At 34.0% G+C, this 24079-nt stretch overlaps 1 protein-coding gene across 1 annotated transcript in view; it reads left to right on the forward strand.

Annotated features, from left to right (window-relative positions):
• The window catches only part of LOC117175607 (CCHC-type zinc finger protein CG3800-like), a gene marked incomplete at its 5' end in the record, with an annotated part of 90149 nt that overhangs the window by 15351 nt on the left and 50719 nt on the right, over window positions 1-24079 (forward strand). The window contains one exon of the mRNA XM_033365315.1: window positions 10263-10443. Coding sequence (XP_033221206.1) covers window positions 10263-10443 — 181 coding nt within the window. The remainder of the gene's footprint in view (window positions 1-10262; window positions 10444-24079) is intronic.

Below are 24079 nucleotides of genomic sequence, written 5' to 3' on the forward strand. Positions count from 1 at the left end.
CCTTAAGCTGTAGGTCCCCCCATCGTGTACTTGACTGCAACCCAGTCCGTCAATGATGGAGTAAAAACCAGGCTTTGTCCAATATGTCTGGGCAGACTGCTCACATCATATCACTTGATTGCATTATAAAAATGCGTCCGTGACTGATGATATATACCGGGAGAGCCCCGTGCAAAATGATCAATAATAATAATAATAAAGAGCCTCGGTGGCTCAGTTAGTTAGACACTTGGACTTCACTTCAGAGGTCCATTGTTCGATCCCTGAGCCGGTACCTCTGGAATTTTTTCAATGTACCTTTACCGAGGTTTTCGTGGTTCAGAACCCACCTTAAGCTATAGGTCCCCCCCCCCCCATCGTGTACTTGACTGCAAGCTGTTGCTGAGTATTACCTCTGTTTCTGACGCATGGGATGTACCGATGAATCAATGATCGGACCAAATTGCGACCTCGAAGAATCCAATAAGATTGTCGTAACGTTCCAAGGGTAAGTTGGACACCCCCATGAAAACAGCGAAGGTGACAGTCGCAGATGATAAGAGTTGTCAGAATAGACTCAGGAGGTAGAATCAGTGGATGCTTCTCATCATAAGTGAGAAGAGAATGCTTTAAGCGACCTCCAACACGAAGAAGTTGACCATCAAAAAATGGAGTCAACTTTATTAGATTGCTAGTCTTAGAAATCTGCATTTTATTTTTTAGAGCGGTGATTTCATTAGAAAAATAGCGATTTTGTTCTTGCTGAATCCAGAATAAAAGAGCTGTTCGAAGATTTGATGCAACTAAAATCCGAGAAACGATAATAGAACGAAACTTTAAAGCGTCTCGAAAACGAAGACACCAAGCAGTGACTAGTAGTAATTTGTCTAAAGATGAATAACGACTCAGAAGATCACACGGTTCATTAACACGAACTGCTACGTTGACAGTAACTCTACGTTCTTCTTTGGCCATTGTATTTTCTGGAGGGCCAAGCAGAGATGAAGGCCACTCTTCTTGTCTTTTAAGCCACGGAGTACCATTCCACCAGAGTGAAAACTGCGGAAGTTCGCAAGCTGACAACCCGCGAGTAGCACAGTCAGCTGGATTATCTGCACCCGGAACATGATGCCAAATTGCTGAAGGAACGATCGTTTGAATTTCCGAAACCCGATTCTCGACGTATGTCATCCATCTTGTAGGAACAGCTGAAATCCAATGAAGTGTGTTCATAGAATCAGACCACAAATGTAGAGCAGCATCAAAACGCAGTTGAGTTTGAAGGTGAGCGACGAGACGAGCTAACAAAACTGAGGCACATAGCTCAAGACGAGGAAGCGGAAAAGTTTGAACAGGAGCGACCTTTCTCTTAAAAGAAATGAGTCCAATAAAACAATTTCCGTTAGGCGAAATTGTCTTTAAATATACGAGAGCACCGTACGCCTTTTCAGAAGGGTCAGCAAAGCCATGAAGTTTGAACGAGCACATTCGCGAACGAAATCCTATCCAGCGAGGTATCCTGACTGCGGAAAGACGAGGAAGATCTTCATAATATTTTATCCAGCGATGACGAGCTCCTTCAGGTAAAGGATCATCCCAGGATAAATTAAGCTTCCAAAGTTTCTGGATAAAGATCTTTGCGACGATGATAACCGGTGCCAACCATCCTAGAGGATCAAATAATTGGGCTGACTGGCTGACGACGAGGCGCTTTGTGATGACATCTTTAATAGGCCTAAGATCCACCTGGAAAATAAAACAATCGGTACTGGGTTTCGAAGTTAACCCAAGCATCGAAACCGATGTTTCTGACTGCCATGATATATCTGGAGATAATGCGTGCAGATGCTCCAGAATGCACTGCATTAGCTCATGCCTGTTTGAATTCCACTTTTTGAGCGACAAGCGGCCGCCATGAAAAGACCACGTAGTTGGTTGTGTAATTCAATAGCATCTTCCAAATTATCCGCTCCTGATGAGACATCATCAGCATAGATGCCATTTTTTATCACTTCAGCAGCCAAGGGAAATCGATCCCCTTCATCAAGATCAAGCTGCTGAACGGTGCAAAGAGCTAGAAATGGGGCACAAGTCAGACCATATGTGAGAGTATTGAGTCGAAATAATTGGACGGGCTCATTTTGACTTTCTCGCCACAGAATAAGTTGAAGATCCTGATCATCTTGGTGGACAATAATCTGTCGATACATTTTTTCGACATCTGCAGAAAAGACAATGAAGTGAAGACGCCACTGCAGCAAGACATCTGAAATATTTAATTGTAATTTTGGCCCTGCGTAAAGACACTTGTTCAATGAAATGCCTCGACTTGATTGTCGAGAACCATTAAAAACTGCTCGTAGTTTCGTGGTTGAACTAGATTCACGCCAAACTCCATGATGCGGAAGATAAAATGACCGCGAGATACTCCTTGGATCTGCAGGGATGTTGACGGACTTCATATGCTTAAGTTGATGATATTCTTCCATGAATTTGACATACGCTTCTTGGAGATGAACATCTCGTTTGAACCGCTGCTCCATATGAAGTAACATGCGAAGAGCTGCAGAATAGGAATCTCCTAACGATGTGACGTCACTCTTGATGGGCAGATGCACGACGTGTCTCCCATCTTTAGTCCTAGAGTGAGTCTTTTGGAAAAGTTTTTCACACTCTTTTTCCTCAGCTGTCCGGAAAGGTGTAGGAGGCACGACTTCCTAATCCTCCAAAATTTTTGAAGGTCAAAAAAAATTTCTTCACTCTTCGAACAATGAAACATATTCACTGTAGATGAATCCAACGGTGAGCTATTGCCTGCAGGTCCACAGAGAATCCACCCGAATACGACATTTTGAGCTACAGGAGTGCTCGGGGGACCCTTTCGAAGACCTTGTTTAATTAAAATTTCATAGACATCCACACCTAAAATTAAATCAATTGGAGCACTTCCACTGAACTTCGGATCCGCTAATTGTAGACCAGTGAGATGAGGTCATTCCTCAAGATTAATTTGATGCTCTGGGCGTTTAGAAATCAACTTTGGAAGAACAAGAGCCCGGATTTGAAGTTTAAACCCCGAATCAAAACTTGGTGAGACAACGACGTTGACTGATCCACGAGACGTTCCCGACTTGCTTTCCCCCACTCCTAAGAGAACAACAGGTCCTCTGGTACGAGGGAGTTGGAGACTTTGAGCAAGGGACTCCGAGATTATGGACACCTCTGAGCCTTGATCGATAAGTGCTCGAACACAGTTTGTATGACCAGATGATGTAGTCACATTAACCATTGCTGTTGTCAGGAGAACCAACGGTGACTTCTTCTGAGAAATCTGAATTACCGAAACCGCATGAGTAGATTGTGCTTGATAAGGCGTGAAAGATGTATTTGATATCATCGAAGAAGATTGTCCTGAGCTTGAAGATGGGTCATGAAGTACTGTATGATGCTTCGCCTGACAAATCTGACACAAGTTCTTTGAAGCACAATTCTGAAATAAATGAGACCCTAAACAATTTATACACAATTTTCTTTGAAAAATTAACTCTTTTTTTGTGCTACAGACTGACTTTGAAACTGCGGACACGACATTAAATAATGCGGTTTGCGGCAGAAAAAGCACTTCCTTTCCTGTGGCTTCTTTGTAAGCTGCTCTTTAGCTGCTTGTTCCTTCATTAGCTGCTCTAAAATTGCGTTGACGTTGGCTGTTGTAGAACTTAAGGATTTCGTGAACTTTCCAAACCTTTTCTTCTGAAACTGAGATATGGAAGATTGTTGAGACGAAGACTGATTAGTTTGATTTGCAGTAGAATCTAAAACTTCCAAGGTCCGAATCCTGGTTTGCAAGAAGGTTTTGAATTGGTCGAACGTTGGAGGATTCGTGGAATTTCCAAGAGAAGTTTCCCAATCACGACGAGACAGACGATCTAATTTCTCTACAGTAATATATACCAGCCATGATGACCACTTGTCCACCGGTTCTTCCAAGGCAGATAAAGCTTCGACGTTATCAATCGTTGCATTATATACCTCCTTCAGAGCACTCGAAGACTCAGCTTTCATTGGCGGGATTGAAGAAAGCTAAGCCAAATGAGAGTTGATAAGAACTCTTTTATTCTCAAAGCGCTCCGAAAGTAGGTCCCAGAAGCGCTGATAATTGCCTTGAGTGATCGGAATTCGATGAAGAAATTGAGCCGCTTCACCTATAAGACTGGATTTTAAGTGATGAAGCTTCTCCACTGACGAGACTTCAGGATTTGAATGAACCAAAGATGTGAACAAATCTTTGAAATTTTCCCACTCCGTGTAACTTTCAGAAAATGTAGGCAATTCAATCTTCGGCATCGATCAATATGATAATCCAGCAATCTGTGGAGCTGAATCATTCATGGACGTAAAATCAAGGTCATTTGAGAGTTTTTCCAGTTCGTCCATAAAGGCTCCCTTCGCGACTAAATATGCTTCTTCAGTAGTTGCATAAAAATTGCTTGTAAAATAAATGTTCGTGGCATTCTGATCGCGAACCTTTACTAACTCCCAATGTTGAGCCTGAAAACGCGTCCAATTTTTCTTCAAAGACTCATGTCTTGAGACCAAAGTACCTTTAGTGATCTGTTTTAATTTTTGAGTATTTTCAAAAGTAGTTTGGATCCGAGAGCAAAGCTCGGTTTGCTCTAAAAAGTAACTAGAAATAGATATCATGAACGGAAAACAGTCGGCACACGATAAAATAGAGTCCGCGAATACAATCTTTAAAAAATAAATTGATTTGAAACTGATTGTATCATAAAAAAGGAATTCGCCAATAAAGGAATTATTATTCTCACTGAAATTATCAAGCTAAAAAATTCCAAGTTCGCTGATTCAATGTTTGAAAGTCATTTCCAATCTTTAATTCTTGGAATTTCTTGCGCGACGGAGAAATGACTATGAAATTAAATAAAGTATAAAAGTCTGCGAGATATTCGTAAAATCAATTTAAATTACACTTCCGAAATAATCTTCACTTTCTCAATTCGAATCGATGACAATTAAAGGTTGAATGTTGTTGACTTACCAGACGCTGAATTATAAAGAATAATCCGGGTGGTATTGATAACCCAATGCTCACCGATCTTTCGAACCTGTGTAAAGGTTACGAAATCCATTAACGTTTGCCTGTAAAGTTTCTCGAAAAATTGAGAAAATCCTTTCGGTATCGAAAAAATGCATCCTATTTAATATTTCTTTAAACACAGACACTCATTTATGCTTTATCATACATTAAAAAAACGTTATAAAAGTATCTCACTATTAACTGTCACAAAACGTTCACATTAAAAATAATCTTTAAGTCACAATGCACTGACGCTGCACACTACACATTCAGTCAAAAAGTCACAAGATACTACATTTAGTTTGACTCTAACAAGCTCTACCAGAATTTGTGCGAATAGTCCTCGCAGAAGAACTGAATCAATGAATCAGGAAATCTGGCTCGACAGGACCAATGTTTTGAAAACTAAAAAAACGACTAAACATTGTCACGACTGATCAATTCTGGTAGGGAAACATGCGTGTTTAGGTCAAGTCAATTAGAACCACAGCACTTTAATTCATAAAAATAACGCCGTAAAAGCGCGGTCTTTATTATAAATAGATTAAAACTGTATAAAATCAACAGAACTTGTTGCTTGGCTAACGCGGACTGACGAGGCGAGGAAATAAAATGGGGAAACCGAGCAACAAGACTATTTGTAAGAGAAGGACAACACGAAAACGATAAGACCGGCTTAGACATAAATTCAGACATTACTCAATACGAAAAAATCAAAATATAAGGACAAGTCCAAGAATCATAAATGTAACGAAGAACGCAAATAAAAATAGAAAATGAGAACACAAATTAAAACATTCATAAAAACAGTGAACTAATGTCCAATTCACAACAATGAGATATCTGTGGTTTTTATAACACTGTGGCTGCGCGGGGGAAATTGGTTACAAAAATGTTTGCGACTACTGCAAAAACTAAATATATCTAAATAGCAGTCAATTTATACTTTGGAAACATAGAATGAAATTTTTCATTAAAAATAATACTTTATTTTGCATGTTGTTAGCTATTTCCTCGGGTATCTCATATTATGAGAATAGTTTGACGAGTTTGGAAAAAGCACTTTTTTACATTTTTTGTATTTTCAGCATCAAAAAAATGTCTAATAAAATTTTTTATTTGAGCTTCTTATGTCAAACTAAATTTCCTTTAAAATGACCTATATTACTTTTAAATTCAGTACATAGAATTCCGACAATCACGCCAAACAGAGTTGATATCTCATATTTGGATACTCTCCTCTATATATGCATTTTAGCTACAAACTGTATATTAATTAATACAATCTGTAACTGATCAACATATTTTAGAATAGTTACTTAATTTTAGCGTTTTAGAGAAAAATTTAAGGTATTATAATTGACAATATACTATTTTTTGTTTCTAAATAAATCTCAATATTCTTTATAAAATGGATAAAGTGGCTTTATGCTCTGCTTGATTTCATACAGAATTTTGAATTTTGATAGCATTCAACATCTTAAAGAGAAAAATGTTTAGCTGTGTCATAATTAAAATAAATAAAACTTATCAGACATTAAAAAATAGGTGACCATAAAACTTTTTACGGTAATGTAATAAAATTATAAGTCATAATTTATGATTTACAGCATACAAATAGCTATGTAACGATATAACATTTTAAATTTTAATTTAAAAAATAAATAATCAGTTTCCATAATATAACTAGTCACTAATAATTGTGAATCAATAGAATAGTTATATAATAAACACTTAATATTCGAGTGGTAAATAAATATGCAGTACATCATTTACATTTATGGCAACTCCTGTAATTGTAACTGTGGTGGTAATTCATTTTTAAAATTCTCCAACTTAAGCAATTACCGATGCGGAACGTCTGAAAATGCCGAAAACTGCGAAATAACTACGAGGAGTTGACCCACAAACTAAGAGGGCGCTTTTAGCAGTCGGATTTTGACGGAGTCTCTTATTCTATTACATGAGCAATAGTTTTCTTACGATCCGGAGGGGAAATGCCGGTCAAACTAAGCCAACAGATGGCACCTCAAAAAGTAGGTCTGTCTTTTTCATTGAATTGCATTAAGAAAAAGCAAAAATAATAAAAAATTGTATGCTGTTTGCAAATAAACAAAAAATAATATATGAAAAAATAAGAGTAACTATTACCAATTATTTCAAAAAAGAAAAGGTCATAAAGATATGTAGTTTAATATGAATAAAATTTAATTTTGAGATACATTTTGAAAGCAGTTCAAACTTCATATTTTTATGATTTATTTTGCTGATATTATTTATTTTATTATTTTTTCCTATTTAAAAACAATTATTTATTGTTGAAATTATTAATGTAGCTAATGTAGCTAAATTAAAAAATTTTAATTTAAAGGAGTTTTTGAATTAAATAGTTAATTATATTATTGCAAACCTTATTTCTAAAATAAACAGACTATAAGCTATTAATATCTATAAAAAACCGTACTCTGCTCATGATGCACAGTTGAAGGAAATGCACTTTTTTCATTCAAAAATGTCCAAGAGCCTCCAATTTTTTTGCGATTTTGAATTTTTCTGTTTTAAATTGAAGATCATTGAATTTTATAGATCTTGACTCTCCGAAATTTTCTCTCATCTATTTTTTTATTAATAATTTTTCAAGTCAAAGTATGAACAAAGTCTTATTATCGGTGAAAATTTCTTTTTTGCTAAAACTGCTTCCCATTAATTAGGAATGACATTTAATAACCAAAATAATTTAAAAGTTTATAATAACCACTGCGATAAAAAAATTTTCGCGCTAAAATATTAGAATTTGAGATTTTTCTAATTACAATTTCCTTCAATGGCCAGAACGACTTCAGGTATTCCTTAAAATAATAAATATTTAATAAAATATAACAATTTGAATTCTTGTAAACAAATTCAAAATGTTTGCCCTTTCGCATAGAAAATTTTTTTTGCACTGGAAATGTTTTAAGTTATTGGACGAATGACTGCTAGTCACAAAAATATTAGAAGAGTTAACAATAACCACTGTTATTATCAATTCTTGTGACAACATATTTATACTTAAGGTTTCATCAAATTTAAATTTTCTTTGATGGCCAAGTTGGTGGGTTATTGTCAAAAGATTTTGTATTGAGTGAATCTTAGCATGCAGTGTTATGATTAATTTCCAATCTGTTACGATTGAAAACCCGACTTTTTCCAAGTTAAACTGTCAAAATTGGGGAATTTTTTATGTAAATTGTTTATAAACATGTAAGTTGTTATATTCCACTAAATATGATCAAAGATAAATTGTTTAGGAATATCCGTAGCCATTTTAGCGATTAAAGAAAATACAAATTTTGATGAAACCTTACATTTGAATATTTTGCCACGAGAATTATTTATAACAATGGTCATTGTTAACTTCACAAATATTTTAGTGACTAGCAGTTATTCGCCCAACAGCTTAAAATATTTCTAGTGTAAAAAAAATTCTATGCGAAAGAACCAACATTTTGAATTTGTTTATCTTATGTATTTACAAAAATTTAAATTGTTATATTTTATCAAATATTAATAAATATTTATTGTTTTAGCGAACACCTTAATTCTTCCTGGCGCTTGAAGGAAATAATAATGTGAAAAATCTCAAATTATAATATTTTGCCACAAGAATAGTTTATAACTATAGTTATTATAAACTTTTAAATTATTTTCGTTATTAAATGCTATTTCTACATTAATGTGAAGCACTTTTAGTACAAAAAATTTAACCGATAATAAGACTATTTGTTAATTTGTTTATCAAATTTGTTTGCAACAAATAAATGGAATGATAAACAAATTATTTGTATTTTATGATTCCCTAAACATTAATTTAAGACAATATAAAGTTTTCCTGATCAGTTATCAAAGCGTAAAAAATTGTTATGTACACAATTTCAGTTTGTCCATGCTTTGAGTAGAAAAATGATTAATAAACAAACAGAAAAGACAAAAGTTCGGAGCCTCAAGCTGAACGAAAAAAGTGATTTTCCTCCTACTGTCCGTTATGAGTACGGTACGTTTGTTTATAGAGTTTAATAGTTTATAGTCTATTCATTTTAGAAATAAAGTTTGCAATAATATAATTAACTATTTAATTCAAAATATCCTTTAAATTATAATTTTGTAATAAAATTATTAGGGGTTGAATGCAGCGAGAAAAAAGCTTTCAGGATTAAGCAACAAGTAAATGATTGCACTATATAAATGTATATATGATCGGATTGTAAGAAAATAGAAAAGTGGGGGCGATGCATGGGGCTGATTCATTCAGAGCGAGTGATTTTGACAGCAGGTGATACAATCACAGATAAAATATCGCGTCTGTCTCCAAGTCTGGCTGAGCAGCTTTTTTTTTTTTGAAAGAGAACTTCGAGTTCCTGCAATTGCCAAATACATTAATAAAAAAGGTTCTTACGTGGTCTTAGAAAGCACTCGAATCTGTTTATATAAAATATTGCAATAATACTAATATTGACTTAGAAAACACTAAAAACTAAACCTTCAATCATATTTTAATTATATTTGTATTTCAAATAAATTTATTGCCATTTTAAACTATTGTTTGAATGTGTTTCTCATTATTTTTATTTTAATCTAATTTGCCAAGCCGCGAATTCAGGTTAGGTTGCTATACAATCGAACTAAATTTCGATTCAACTAAATGTCATTTCAACTAAAACTCTATAGTTTGTGCACAGCGGATGGTGTTTCTCGGAAGAGATAAAAAGAATTTCTGATAATAAAATCAAGAATCTAACGACCAAATTTGGACAACCACCACAAAATGTTCCCATTGGAATCTGAAAAAAAAGAACACCTCTACCCCTCCTTTCCCCCTAAAAAAGAAAAAAAGAAGAAAAGAAAATTATTCATCTTTACTTTGGACGAAAATAAAAAGGAGGAAAGAAAAATGAGAAGGGAATCAACCAAATCCCCTTCCTTCTCTTTTTTATTTCTTTCGTCGGGTTTTCCAGGCGAAGCTAAAGCTGGAATGAAATTAGGCGTAACACAAAACGTTGTTTCATTCTTTATTCGAGGTCTGAAAGAAAAAAAAGAAACAAGGATGCAAAATCGCCGCGGAAGCAATTTACAAGCCGCGATCAATTCAGCGGTTTCAATAGAAACCGAGGTAGAATGTTTAACACACTTAAGAAATCCCATAAAAAAGGTTAAGCCCTACCCTCGAACACACCCTTACATACGCGATAACATTCGCAATAGGAATGAACATCATCTAAAAAACAAAATTGAAGGTTCGCGGTACCGACCAGACCACACATATAAATGTTACAAGTGTGGAAAATCGGGACATTTAATAAGAGATTGTCCTGAATGGGGAAACAGATCCTCGCAACAAACACAGGCATCAAAAGTCATAGGTCAATGTGGATTCTGTAAAGGTCCTAACCACTACGAGGAAAACTATCTAGCAAAAAGAGGGTTTGATGCTAGGACAAATTTTCGGAACGGATCCCAGAAAGGAGTGAAGGAAAAAATGAGCGTATCATGTCCTCAAAACGCGTGTCCTTCAACGCCCAATCACGTTGGGTCTTTTGCACCTTCAGCTCCACAAAAGTAGATAAAAACTCTGTAATAACAATAAATGAAAACATCTTCCAAGATAAGGCTGCAGAGTTTCTCGTGGATACTGGTTCCGATCTCAACCTAATAAAAGAAAAAGTAGTTAGTAAAGACGTATTTCTTGATCAAGATAAAATATTTAATCTTGTAGGAATAGCAAAGGGAAGTAACAAGAACTTTAGGAGAAATTAAAGTACCCATAAAAGGTGAATTATTCCATTTTGAGGTGGTTCCTGAGAAGTTTAAAATTGTGCAGAAGGTAATCTTAGGAGTAGAATTTTTGAAGTCTCAGGAAGCTACCTTGAAATTTAAGAGAAATGCAAGTGGAGAAATGATTGTGGGTGGAATAACCATTCCTTTTGAAACCCACACCACAATCAGGATAACAGCTCGACACAAAACTTTGGTTACTCTTCCTGTAAAAGAAAAAGGTTTTAAATCAGGATATATGCCAAGGATCTGGGCTGGATCCAGCATTTTTGTGGGAGAGGCCTTAGTAACTTCAGAAAATGGATTTGCCAGGGTTTTTGCAATAAATGCCACTCATGAAAATACCGAGATAACTCTGCCACCCTTAGAACTGGAAGAATATAATCTCATAAATTTAGAAAAAACCCAGTTTAAATAAAAATGACCCATATTCTGAAAAGCTAGTCGCTCATGCACGGACGATGTGCGATATTGTTCGACATTTGGGCTTGACAAATTTAATTAATGAAGAAACTAATAGTTTGATGGGGCTCATTAACAAATTTCCATACCAATTTCATTTGCCAACAGATATGCTTGGAAGCACTAATGTAACTACCCACAAAATTAATACTTGTGATGAAAAAGTTGTAAATGTTAAACAGTATCGCCAAACTCAATTCGATAAGGAAGAAGCGCAAAAACATGTAAAGGAGCTATTAGGGAACGACATAATTAAACCTTCCAACTCCCCATATAACTCTCCCTTATTAATTGTCCCCAAAAAACCCGACTCCCAGGGAGTAGTAAAAACGAGAATGGTTATTGACTACAGGGCATTAAACTCTAAAACTATCGGCGATGCCTACCCGTTGCCTAATATCTGCGATATATTGGACCAACTAGGCGGCGCCAAGTATTTCTCAACCCTTTGGATTGAAAACTGCTCCATCCACATTTTAAAGACTTATGGATCAAGTCTTGTCTGGTTTGCAAGGTCAAGAGCTTTTTGTATCTATGGACGATATCGTCATATATGCAAGCTCACTCGAAGAGCATTCCGAAAAACTAAAGAAACTCTTGGGCAGATTTCAAACCGCAGGTCTCACACTCCAACCTGAAAAATGTCACTTTTTACGAAAAGAAATTACATACTTAGGTCACGTAATTACACAGCAAGGAGTTCAACCAGACCCGCGAAAAATTGAAGCTGTCAAAAGATTTCTCCGCCCAAAGACACGTAAGACTGTCAAAGAGTTTCTTGGCTTAATCGGATATTACCGACGATTTATACCTGATTTTGCTAAATTACCTAATCCTTTGACCATTCTTACAAAATTAGGCATCAAGTTCCATTGTGACAAACCCCAACAAGAAGCGTTCCAAAAATTACGGGATTTGATTATAACATCCTTAATTCTCCAATATCCCGACTTTAGTAAACCCTTTATCGTTACAACTGATGCTTCAGACTACGCTATGGGGGCTATTTTAAGACAAGAAAAAGTAGGGGTAGATCTTCCTGTTGCATTTGCATCAAGAACATTAAACGATGCAGAAACTCGGTACGCAACAGTCGAGAAGGAACTTCTAGCGATTTTATTCGGTGTTGAAACTTTTAGGCCATACCTTTATGGCAGAAAATTTACCTTTATCACTGACCATAGACCTTCAGTATGGCTTCATAATGTAAAGAACCCTGGTTCCAAATTAGTTAGGTGGAGTTTGCGACTAAAGGAATATGATTATACCATTATATATAAACCCGGAAAAGTGAATGCTAATGCAGACGCTTTATCTAGAAATCCTGTGGAAAGACAAGAAAGTTGTGAGTTCGGAGACACCAAAACGGGGACATCATTATTACCGACTATTCTAAATAAAAGTGAATTAAATTACAAAAACACTGATACAAACGACGACGATTTTAATTCTATTAATCAGTTAATAAATGATGCCTTTGAAACATTTTCAGCAAAAATTAGCCATAATGACAAAAACTTGACTAACCATTACAAACAAGACAAAGTTTCTTCAACTTGGTTACAGGCACTGCCGATAGAAATATCCGCACGTCTTGCAGGTGAGAAACAAAACTATGAAGACTCTGGTAACAACCGTGAAGAGAAAGAGTCTCTCACCTGGTTACAGGCACCACCGGTAGAAATACCAGTATGTCTTGCAGGCAAGAGGCAGGATTTGAAGAGCCTGTGTGGCCAAAGCCTATGTGGCCAAGCTCAAAATGAAGTTTCTTCAACCTGGTTACAGACACTGCCGATAGAAATATCCGCACGTCTTGCAGGAGAGAAACTGAACTCAGTAGATTCCGAAAGTGACGGATACGAAACAGCTGAAGAAGAAAGTACATGGGTTCTAAGTGAATTCAGAGTAGAAAATAATAGGGATCTCACTTCTGGTCAAGCGATGGTAGATGCGCATTTGCCACTCGCTACCCAGAAGGTGAGAAAAGAAGAAGCAGGGATAAAAGAAAGGGAGAATAAAAATGGTAATTATCTGACTGAGTTTAAAAAGAGAAAACTTCAGACAGATAACGACTATCAGAGTCTTCACACAACAGGCCCCGTTTTGGTGTTAAATACTTCTTGTATACGCTATGTAAAAGATCCTTGTTTAAAGGAAAATCACAACCTAGTGCATTTTATCTCACAAGACTATAAATTTACAACAGAAGTGAGTAGAAGTTTAAAAAATGAAGGACTGGTTAATTTCGAAACTCTTCTATCGACTCAGCCTCAATTAGGACACACGGTAGTATTCGAAGAAAATGGGAGATTTATATTTCATTTGGTCGCAAAATCTTCTTACGACGAAAAACTTTCATTAGAAATAATTAGAGAATGCTTTCAGGGACTTAGAATAGCTATGGAGGATGTACAGACTAATTATTGCAGCATTTCTAGAAAAGGAAATGGTCTAGATAGATTACCTTGGTCAGGAATAGAAACTGTTCTAAAAGAAACTTTCAATGCGAGCGATATAATTATCTTTATATGCTCCAATGAATTACTAGTATCCGGTTTTGAAGATCGTCAACAAATTATCAAAGAAAGTCACTCGTCCGTGACGGGCGGACACATGCGTATTGCGAAAACCGATGCCCGAGTGAGAAAGAGATTCTTTTAGGAAGGCTCAAAACAAGACGTACGAGAATTCATAAAAGCTTGTGGATCCTGTCAGAAGAAAAAATTAGTGCGACAAAAAGGAAAAGAACCTATGAAGATTATCGATACGCCACGAAAAGCGTTCGATAAGATTCAAATTGATATCGTAGGACCCTTACCAATTACAGAACAAGGTAATAGGTTTATTCTAACGGTGCAAGACTGTTTGACAAAATACTCAGACGCCATACCTTTAAAAACCATTGACTCGCTCACTGTCGCTTTTGCCCTAGCAGAAAATGTAATTTGTCGGTTTGGTTGTCCTTGAATCATCCATACTGATCAAGGCAGTAACTTTCTTAGTCAAATAATGAGATCCTTGTGTCAAATCTTTAAGGTCCAACAAATCAAGTCCACTGCCTTCCACCCTCAATCCCTCGGTGCTCTAGAACGAAGTCATCACGTTTTCATTGAATATCTACGCCATTATTGCGAAAATAAAAATTGGGATAAATGGTTGAAATTCGCCATGTTTTCTTTTAATTCCTCCGTTCACTCTGTAACTAAATTCACCCCTCATAAACTTGTTTTTAGCGAAGATCCGAGAATTCCGTCTGAATTTGAAACTGGTGAAGTTGCAATTACCTATAACGAATATCTAGATAATCTGTTGTTTAAGATATACGAGGCTCAATCTACCGCTCGAGAAAATATCAAGCAGGCAAAATTAAAATATAAATTCAACTACAACCGAAAATCAAACATTGAGAATTACGAGATCAGAGAATATGTTTACTTACTGAAGGAACCAAGGACTTCTAAACTTGGCCATACAAATCACATAAATAAAACACTTGTTAATAAATTATAAATATAAAAAATATGTGCAGTATATTTAAATAATTAAATTTTAAGACTCACAAAAGCTAAATATATATATGTTTGCTTCTATATAATCAAATGAAAAACTTTGGTAAATAACTACTAACTTAACCTCAAAATGTGATCAAGAAAATTTAGCATGGCTGATCGTACAATTTCCAACGCCATATTGATTTGACGTCACAGCGATCACTTGATTTTGACTGATCATTAACTACCCGCCCTTTCAAAATTTTGCAAACAAATAAACAAAACAAAAAAAACGGATTCTTCTTATAACTATAATTAAAAATTAAGTATTTCCCTTTCTTCTTAATGTTTTAACACAACCATTGGCAAAAGTTTATTATGTATATATATATGTGTGTGTGTATATATGTATTTTAATCTTTTATTTAAATGATAAAAAAAGAGTACCATTAAATAAGTAAAGAGAAAAGTAAAAGGATTATAACCTTTTTCTTTTCTAAAATAAGGGGGGAGGTGTGATGATCGCGTATCCCGCGCTCATCTAGTTATGGGATCATGTAGAACTCAACCCTTTTTGCATAGGAAAGAAGAACACCGCCTTACCATAAAGGCCTAATCGCTAAATTTAAAATTATATTTCGCAATTTTTATTATTGTCCTTAAACTCTCTTATCTTTCTTTTGGCAAAAACGAGACAGGCGTGAGACAAGCCGAGAAAAGAACCAGAAAGCCTGTTTCTTTTTTCGAGTAAATGAATGTACTTAGAGTAAGTTAGCACATAAGACCTCACTTAATAGTTCCTATAGATAAGACAGATTTTCTGAGAAACATTTTTAATTTATATTGTATTTTGTCTAAAGTGTTCACAAGTATTAAATTTAACCCTCCTAAGAATCTGTCTCTGGAAAATGGACTTCTTTTAATAAAAGGTTTTTGCTTTAAAGAAACTGACACTCAGTCAGTCATAAAAAAGCTATTTAATTAGTTTTTCTAAGGGAAGAAGGAACCAAGACGCTAAAATAAATATTCCGTCAACGAAAACTGAAATCGCTTCCCATCGTTTTTTTAAAAGGAACACTAATAAAATAAGAAACTTCTCGGATCTCTGGTGAGTTCCGAGATAGTTTCACTTAAAAGTCTCATAGTACATTCAAGCCCTTAGTAATTTAACAACTAATAAAATATATAACAGAAACCAATTTTCATTCCCTTCTTTCCTTGGTGGGTAAATAAGAGCAATGGGATTCTGAGATGCATGGGAAAAGTTAAGAAGGAGGTCTCATTTTCATTCTAATTTTGATTGGTTTTCTTAAAATTAGAGACCCTCCTTAAAAGGAGGACCCAGAAATTTGATTGGCTTAAAAAATGATCTTCACTAGAAACCCTTGTTCTGGAACCTCGGAGGCTCAAAAAAAGAGGAGACCGATTCTTGATATGAAGGGCAGAATTAGACTAGCTTTTGATTAGAGAAGTCGCTTTTTCTCTTTTCTCTTCCGCGAGTAGCTTTTCATATTTTTAACTCGACATTCATTACATTAATTGTATAAAATAACCTTCCTCTAAATAAATGGTGAAAGTGGACGCTTGTGATTATTTTTCTGTTTAAACCTATTATTTTTTTACTCACCTATCTTCATAGGTCTTAAATTTTTTAAACGAATCCACGTTTACCTTTCGAGTCCGGCCGGTAATATCGCGATATATATAGAGGACGCGATACCCGGGTTGTGACAAGATTCTGCAGGTCACGCCGCCAACCGTATTTTTTTGGTACAACTCAGTGACCGCACACTACTTTCTAACTACGCACACGACCCTCTTCCGAGCAACATCATCCGCTGTTCACAAACTACAGAGTTTTAGTTGAAATCACATTTAGTTGAATCGAGATTTAGTTCGCTTGTATAGCAACCATTTTAACGACACTAGACTATTATGTGCGTGCGCACGCGCGGGCTCACTTTTATACTCATTTTTATTATTTGCTCAATTTTCTAATAACAATTCATTTGTTAACATTTTCTGAACACTTATATTCTGGTTGAAATTAGTTCTGAAAGAATGAATTCAGTGTATCAATGCATCGTAAAATGTACGAGTACTATTATTATGGAGCGTTCACATATTCCGTAACGTTATTTTAAACACTTTTACCTTCCCACACCCTAACTGCAGTTACGCAATATATTTTTTTTGTATTATTTTAAAAAACTTAACAGACGTTTTGTAAATAAAAATAGATTTTCAGGATGAAGTGCGGTATGGAAATAAATTAAACAATATTTTGACGTGACACAACAATGCTTTTTTGATATATGTTTAGTTATACATATTTTAAATTTATTTACAAGGAAAGAAGTATACGCATTTTTTCAAAGAATTGTATAAGTTTTATCATTTTCATGAGACAATTTAGGAGTTCTGGACAAGAAGGCGACATGCGCTCGAGAACGAGTAAAAGTATTGTCCAGGCTGGGACGTCAGGTATCAAAAGTGAAATTAGAAATTTGAAAAAAACCAAAAATATAGTTAGATAGCTCTTGAAAAATGAACCTAAGTCTCCATTTACAGTTTTTCTCTCGGGCTGAAAATTTTCCAGTAAATAAATAAAAACTGACTTTTTTTTAAATCGAAAAAATCATGTTTTTCCACATTCAACTCGCGGTAAGTAATTCGTTTATCAACTAATTAACAAATTTCTTTTTGAGTTTTATTCGCGACACTCTAGCGGAGGCTAGAGTGTCCAAAAAGGGTCAAAAGTTAATTTCTAATGTTTTTTTTTAATCCGAATGAAAAACCACGTTTTTAGACTTTCACATTAAAAAAGTGAGCGAGGAAGTTTGAGCTACGACAAACTTCAAGCGAACGAATTTTCCGCCAATATATTGGTCAACTTTTTTGAAAATCTCAATTCGATTTGATTTTAAGTTCCATACTTATAGCGAGTTTATTACGAGCTCGCGACGCGACACCACAAGATTTTTCAGGGGACGCCGTCGGAACGCTGACTAGTGCGAGCGAGTGGACAAAACAAAGGATACGCAAGGACCATGTTTCAGGCTTCAGGCGGCGTCCCCTGAAAAATTCTGTGGTGTCGCGTTGCGAGCTCGTAATAAACTCGTCGTAATTATGGAATTAAAAATTAAATCGAATTGAGATTTTCGAAAAAGTTGGCCAATACATTGGCGGAAAATTCGTTCGCTTGAAGTTTGTCGTAACTCAAACTTCCTCGCTCACTTTTTTAAAGTGAAAGTCTAAAAACGTGGTTTTTCGTTCAGATTAAAAAAAAAAAACATTAGCAATTAACTTTTGACCCTTTTTGGACACTGTAGCCTCTGCTAAAGTGTCACGAATAAAATTCAAAAAGAAATTTGTTAATTAGTTGATAAACGAATTACTTACGGCGAGTTAAATGTGAAAAAACATGGTTTTTTCAATTTTAAAAAAGTCAGTTTTTATTTGTTTACTGGAAAAGTTGCAGTCTGAGAGAAAAACTGTTAATAGAAACTCAGGTTCATTTTTCAAGAGCTATCTAACTATATTTTTGGTTTTTTAAATTTCACTTTTCATACCTGACGTCACAGCCTGGACAATACTTTTACTCGTTCTCGAGCGTCTGTCGCTTTCTTGTCCAGAACTCCTCAATTATGAAAGATTTTTAAATATTCAAGACGTGTCAAAAAAAGAATGCAGAAGATTTAAAGAATATATATTTTATTTTACAGGATTTTACAAATTATTAGAAAAATGTCAGTCTTTTCAGAAGATATTTAGGTCTTTTATAATTTTAGAAGAAATAATAAATATTCCATACATTTTCAGAAATGCTTCCACGGTTTAAAATATTTGAAGTCTATGCAAAGCCTCTTGAATTCCTAAAAATATTCGTAAATGAATCCAATTTTTCTTAAAATTTTGAAAAATCATTTAAAGTGTAAAAAATTAACCTCAATATCTTTAAAAATTTCTTACGAATTTGAAGAAACTGATAAAATATTTGTGAATATTTCACATTTGCCAACCAAAAATATAGATAAAGAAAAATATATATTTTACGGGATTTTACAAAATAATTAGAAAAGTTCGAGCCCTTTCAGAATAAAATATCTACACAATACTTCTTAAATTATTAAAAATATTTTTATCTGACTGGAATTTTTCTTGAAATTTAAAAAAGTTATTTAAAATCTAAACTGCTGCCTCAAAATCTCCCCAATTTCCCTAAAAACTTGAATAATATTAATTTCTTCACTTGAGACCTTTCAAAGTTATTCTAATTAAGGGCATATGATACTTTACCATATGGGGTTTCAGTTTTTCACACATTTTGTTCACAAATTTTTATTTGAAAAAAAAACATTAGTGTCCAGACGTTTGCGTTTTTAACGGCTGGCTTTCTTTTTGTTTAAGAACTTTCACATCAATCTGCATTTTTTTAAATCTTCTGCGGTTTAAAAATCTTCTTTATTTTCAAAAAAGTCCTAAAATATCTTATAAATTTGTATTGTTTTTAATGGTGTTAAAACTTGTAATATCTCTTAAATTTACTCAAATTTGTTCTAAAATTATTTATTTTGGCACGAGGTTGCTTTAAACACTTGTTAACACTTTTTTTTATTTTATAAAATAATATGAAAAGTTTTTGAATCTTTTTTAATGAGCTCTTAGAACTCATTAGTAAAAAATTGTTTGGAATTTTCCCATGAATCTAAACTATATATTTTTCCTTCCCTTGACGCCCTAAAAAATTAAGTTTACCTAAATTTGAATTAAATCACGGAAAATGAAAATAACTTTATTAAAATCTTCCATGTTATTTTTTAACAACTTTGAAATCTTTAAAATTAAAAATTATTATTTCAGTATTAATTATTAACTGCTTAAAATATTCCCATAACTGTAAAAAAAAAATTATGCTCAAAATCTTTCAAAATTATTAAGACGCTTCTATTATTCTAATTCTTAAAATAAATTCTTTCGATAATTTTATTTTAATTATCTTTTCGAAAAAATCAGCAGTAGCAGCGTGAGTTGGTTTATTCTCAGACATTTTGCGGCAATTGGTCTCAAGATAGAAACTATACTGAATGCTGTGTAGAGCACTCACCCGCTTTTATACATACTTGGACCCTTGTCTATCGCCACCATATGAGGCAAAGACACATATCGGATGAACCGGTTTCTCACACTAGTCTAAAGAATTCTTGTTGGAAAACTTTAAAAGCCTGGCACAAAAATCGTGAAAAGTAACATAATGTCCTTTGATTTTTATTTATTCCAGGAAAACCTCTCCAAAAATTTTAACAAAGGTTTCTAAATTCTTTGTAAATTTCCTAAGTTTACTCCACTTAAGTGAAAAGCGGCCGTGTAACTGTCACTAAAAATTCGAGGTTTGGTTACCGGTGACCAAAACTCGAATCTGGATTAAGGATTTTCTGGATCCTTCCTTGCGATGTTTTATTCATTATATTTAGGTCCCAGTAAATTTTCATATTTTCAAATTCTCCGCACTAAAAATATGCGGCAGCAAAAGTTAGTGCCATGCACGTCATGAAAATACGTTACGTATCATCACAAATTCCAACACCAATGATGCAAGTGAATTGAGCATTTAGTGATCAAGAATTTCACTCCGTATTAATTATATGCACGGAATAAAACTTTGTAAATATAATTGTCAATGTTCTGCGACCTGATAACTTTATAAACTGCACGATTTTATTTTTATTTCAAGATTACTTAACTTGAGAAAACCAACCTGGATCCCAAGGGGAGGGGGAGGGTGAGAGGTATTAGGTCTTGCTATAGATGAGACAATGCTGTATTCTACATATTTACATCTTATTTCAGTGACAATATTCTCAGATTTTTTCAATGTTTGATCTTTTTTCACCAGTGAAACTTCAGAATCTCACTGTCCGCCCCCCCCCCCGTAAAATAGAAGGATATTGTTTCAAACAATGTCGGTTTCACTGGTTCAGCGATTTAGAGAATCTGTAGAGAAACTTTTCAATGCTCTTTTTAACTAAACCAGTGAAATTGTCAATGTCAATTGTCAATGCCGACCTTGACTGGGTGAAGCAGTAAGTGACTCAATTAAAAAAGTGTCACTGAATATACCAGTTAAGCCAAATGATAGACTAGACCAATCATGGCAAGACCAAGACTAGACCAATCACTCGACAAAGGCATGAACCTTCAGTCGTCTGGTACGCGAATGTCGTCGATCTGAACTTGGCATTTCTCGAGTCACAACGGCCATCATTGTGTAGTGGTGACTGTGTTAGAAATAATTGGAGCCTGACTCCTTGGATTTTTCTTAAAGCGACGCTACACATTGACGTAATGACGATTACAAGTCTCCCCACACATAGATGTGATGTATTATATCGTCTTCTATTTGCAGTCGGGCTCTGATTTGTTTTTGTGAGAGTAAAGTGAGGGTTTTAAAAGCTAATCTTGCAAAGATTAGCACCAAAGTCTTGAATGATGAGTGTCATGCCTAACTGGCACTGAGTAATCAGTGATCAGCGCTGATTAAACTAGTGACGGAATTCCATTGGGTGATCCAGTGAAATATCACTGATTGTCCGTAAAACACTTCTATCTGTTTCAATAAGTGAAATGATACTACTTAATTTTAAGAGAGTGTATAACATTTTTTTTAACTTGAAAAAGATGGATAAGCCGAATGATTTAAATGTGTCTTTTATTAAATATAAAATGGTTCACATGTGCAAGTGACAGTATACTAATCTAGTTTTTGGGAAAAAGAATTATTTCCTTTTATCACGTAAGAGCTGCGTTTTATGTACATGCTTACAATGCTTTATGCCGTCATAGCAAATAAATGCAACAATATTTATAGTGTTTCAAATTTTTTTAAAATTTATACAAAAAATTCTCTTGCCTATGGTTCGAAAAAATTAAAAATTATGGAATTTTGAAACGCTTTTCGTATTAGCTTTATATTCTTCATACGCAAATAAATAAATACAGATAAATAGGCTTTAGAGGTTGGACAGTTCCTTCCTCCGTTTTCTCCCCATTAAACAGGTTTGCGAGATATTCGATATTCATCCAGGAAACCTGGGCAACTAGATACGATATTTCTAATATTTTTTATTTATATTTTTTGAAAGCTGTACATGTTTTATTGTAAGCAAAAATAATGTTTAGTAACGGCAAAGGGAATGTAGAGTTTCGATTAATAATTTTCCATTATGGAAATTTTCTCTACGATTCACGTTTTCATCCAGAAATGAGAAAACCTACTCGACTAGATACGATATTCCTAATATTTTTTATTCATATTTTTTTAGCTGTACATTTTTTATCAGCAGTCAAAAAAATTTTAACAACGGAAAAAGTATTAAAAATTTTGAAGAATAATTTTTACTTATGTACATTTTCTACACAGTTTACGTTTTCATCAAGAAAACCTCCACGAGTAGATACGCTGTTCCTGATATATCTGATTTATATTTTTTGAAAGTTGTACATTTTTCATAGATATCAAGAAGTAATTTTTAATAATGGCAACAGCAATATAAAATTTCTAAGAATAATTTCAATTTAGAGCAATTGTTACCACGTTTTACATTTTCATACAGAAAGCTTAGACGAATAAATACGATATTCCTAATATTTTTTACTTTTTTTTTTTAAAGTTTCACATGATTTATAAAAGAGTAATTTTCATTTTGGGAAATTTTCTTCATGTAAGACAGATGTATTTTCGAATTATTTATTCGATTCACAATAGACAATAGAGAAATTTGTAAAATTTTCTGGGTAACGCGAAAAAATTATTTTTTAGTTGTAACAAGCCAGATTTTTTTTATTTTCGGAATAATTTTGTTTGTTTGTGGCAAGTTTAAAAATATAGTTCTTCATTCAAAGTTTTTTTTGATTGATAAATGGAGAGTTCTTCTTGTAAAATGCAGAATTTATATTATAATTTTTAATTCAAAATATTCTGTAAAATGATAAAAAGAAATTTCATTTGTGTAGTAATATCTCTCTACTACAAATAATCTCAGTTCAAAATTTTTTTTTTGAAACATAATGTTTAGTTTTGAATTGAACATTCCCCAAGCTGGTATTCGGGAAAATATTTGCGCTTTTTATTTGAGCTAAAATGTACAAAATAAATTTTCATTTAAACATTGTTGACATAAAAAAATATGTTTAAAAATAATTTTATTTTTTGAAAATGTTGTCACTCCAGTCAAATATTAATGTTATAGAAACTAGATTAAATTTGAGGATCAATAAGGAAAACATTTGTTATATGCAAAAGTGTCCTCTTGATAATAGTTTATGCTCGAAAGAATTTTTCAGTTTCTGTGTATTAAGTTTTGTGACATTTTTCACATTGTTTTTCTTTTGGAAATTTTTGGGGAATAATATGGGTTAAAGCAGATACATTTTGAATTTTGAAAGAAGAACTAAGTTGAAGCAGAACGACATTATTTGCATGTAGAAAATAATTTTCGGTAATCTTTGTATTAAACTGTGAAAGAAGTAAAAATTGTCATTTCATTCATTTTCTTAATGTGTTTGCTTAAGATATTAGAGTTTGATATCAAGTGTCAAGAAGTTTCCTTTCATAAAGTGTTAAATCAATTATACAGTAAGGACGTTTACTATGTAGTCATAGTAGGCGAGCGGCAACCACCCCAAAAATGACATAGGAGTGACCAGATCATTCCTAGTCGCTACTAATAGCCTACCTTTATGTTTCCGAGGATGCTGAATCCGAATCTGAAATTTATTTTATCCTAAAATTGGGGGAACATTGTCAAAATCGACAATTACGTCAAAAATGAGTAAAATTTTTTTTCATGATTTTTCGTGTTCAACTCGCTGTCACTCAGCCAATTATGAATATTTTTCTTTGAAAATTTTATGGCATATTTGTGAACATATTCGTAAACTATTAAAGGTTGTCCGAAATCTCTAAAGCATTTTCCGATTAGTAGGGAAATTTTGGAAAAAAAATTTTCTGCTAATCCGACTCGGCGCATACTTTTGCAAAAGTTGTGTGACAAAGTTTTTAATTTTCAATATCTAAATATGCATTCTCAAAGAGTAATATATATAGAAGTTTTACAGAAAATTTCAAACCTTGATCTTCATTAGAAAAAAATAGACAGCGATTTCAATAAACCGAGCGCGCGGCGTGTCATCACGCCAAATGCCTAGTCAATGGATTTTAGATTTTCTATTGCTTCTTCGA

This window comes from Belonocnema kinseyi, chromosome 6 (genome assembly GCF_010883055.1).
Source record: "Belonocnema kinseyi isolate 2016_QV_RU_SX_M_011 chromosome 6, B_treatae_v1, whole genome shotgun sequence".
NCBI classification, from domain to species: Eukaryota; Metazoa; Arthropoda; class Insecta; order Hymenoptera; family Cynipidae; genus Belonocnema; species Belonocnema kinseyi.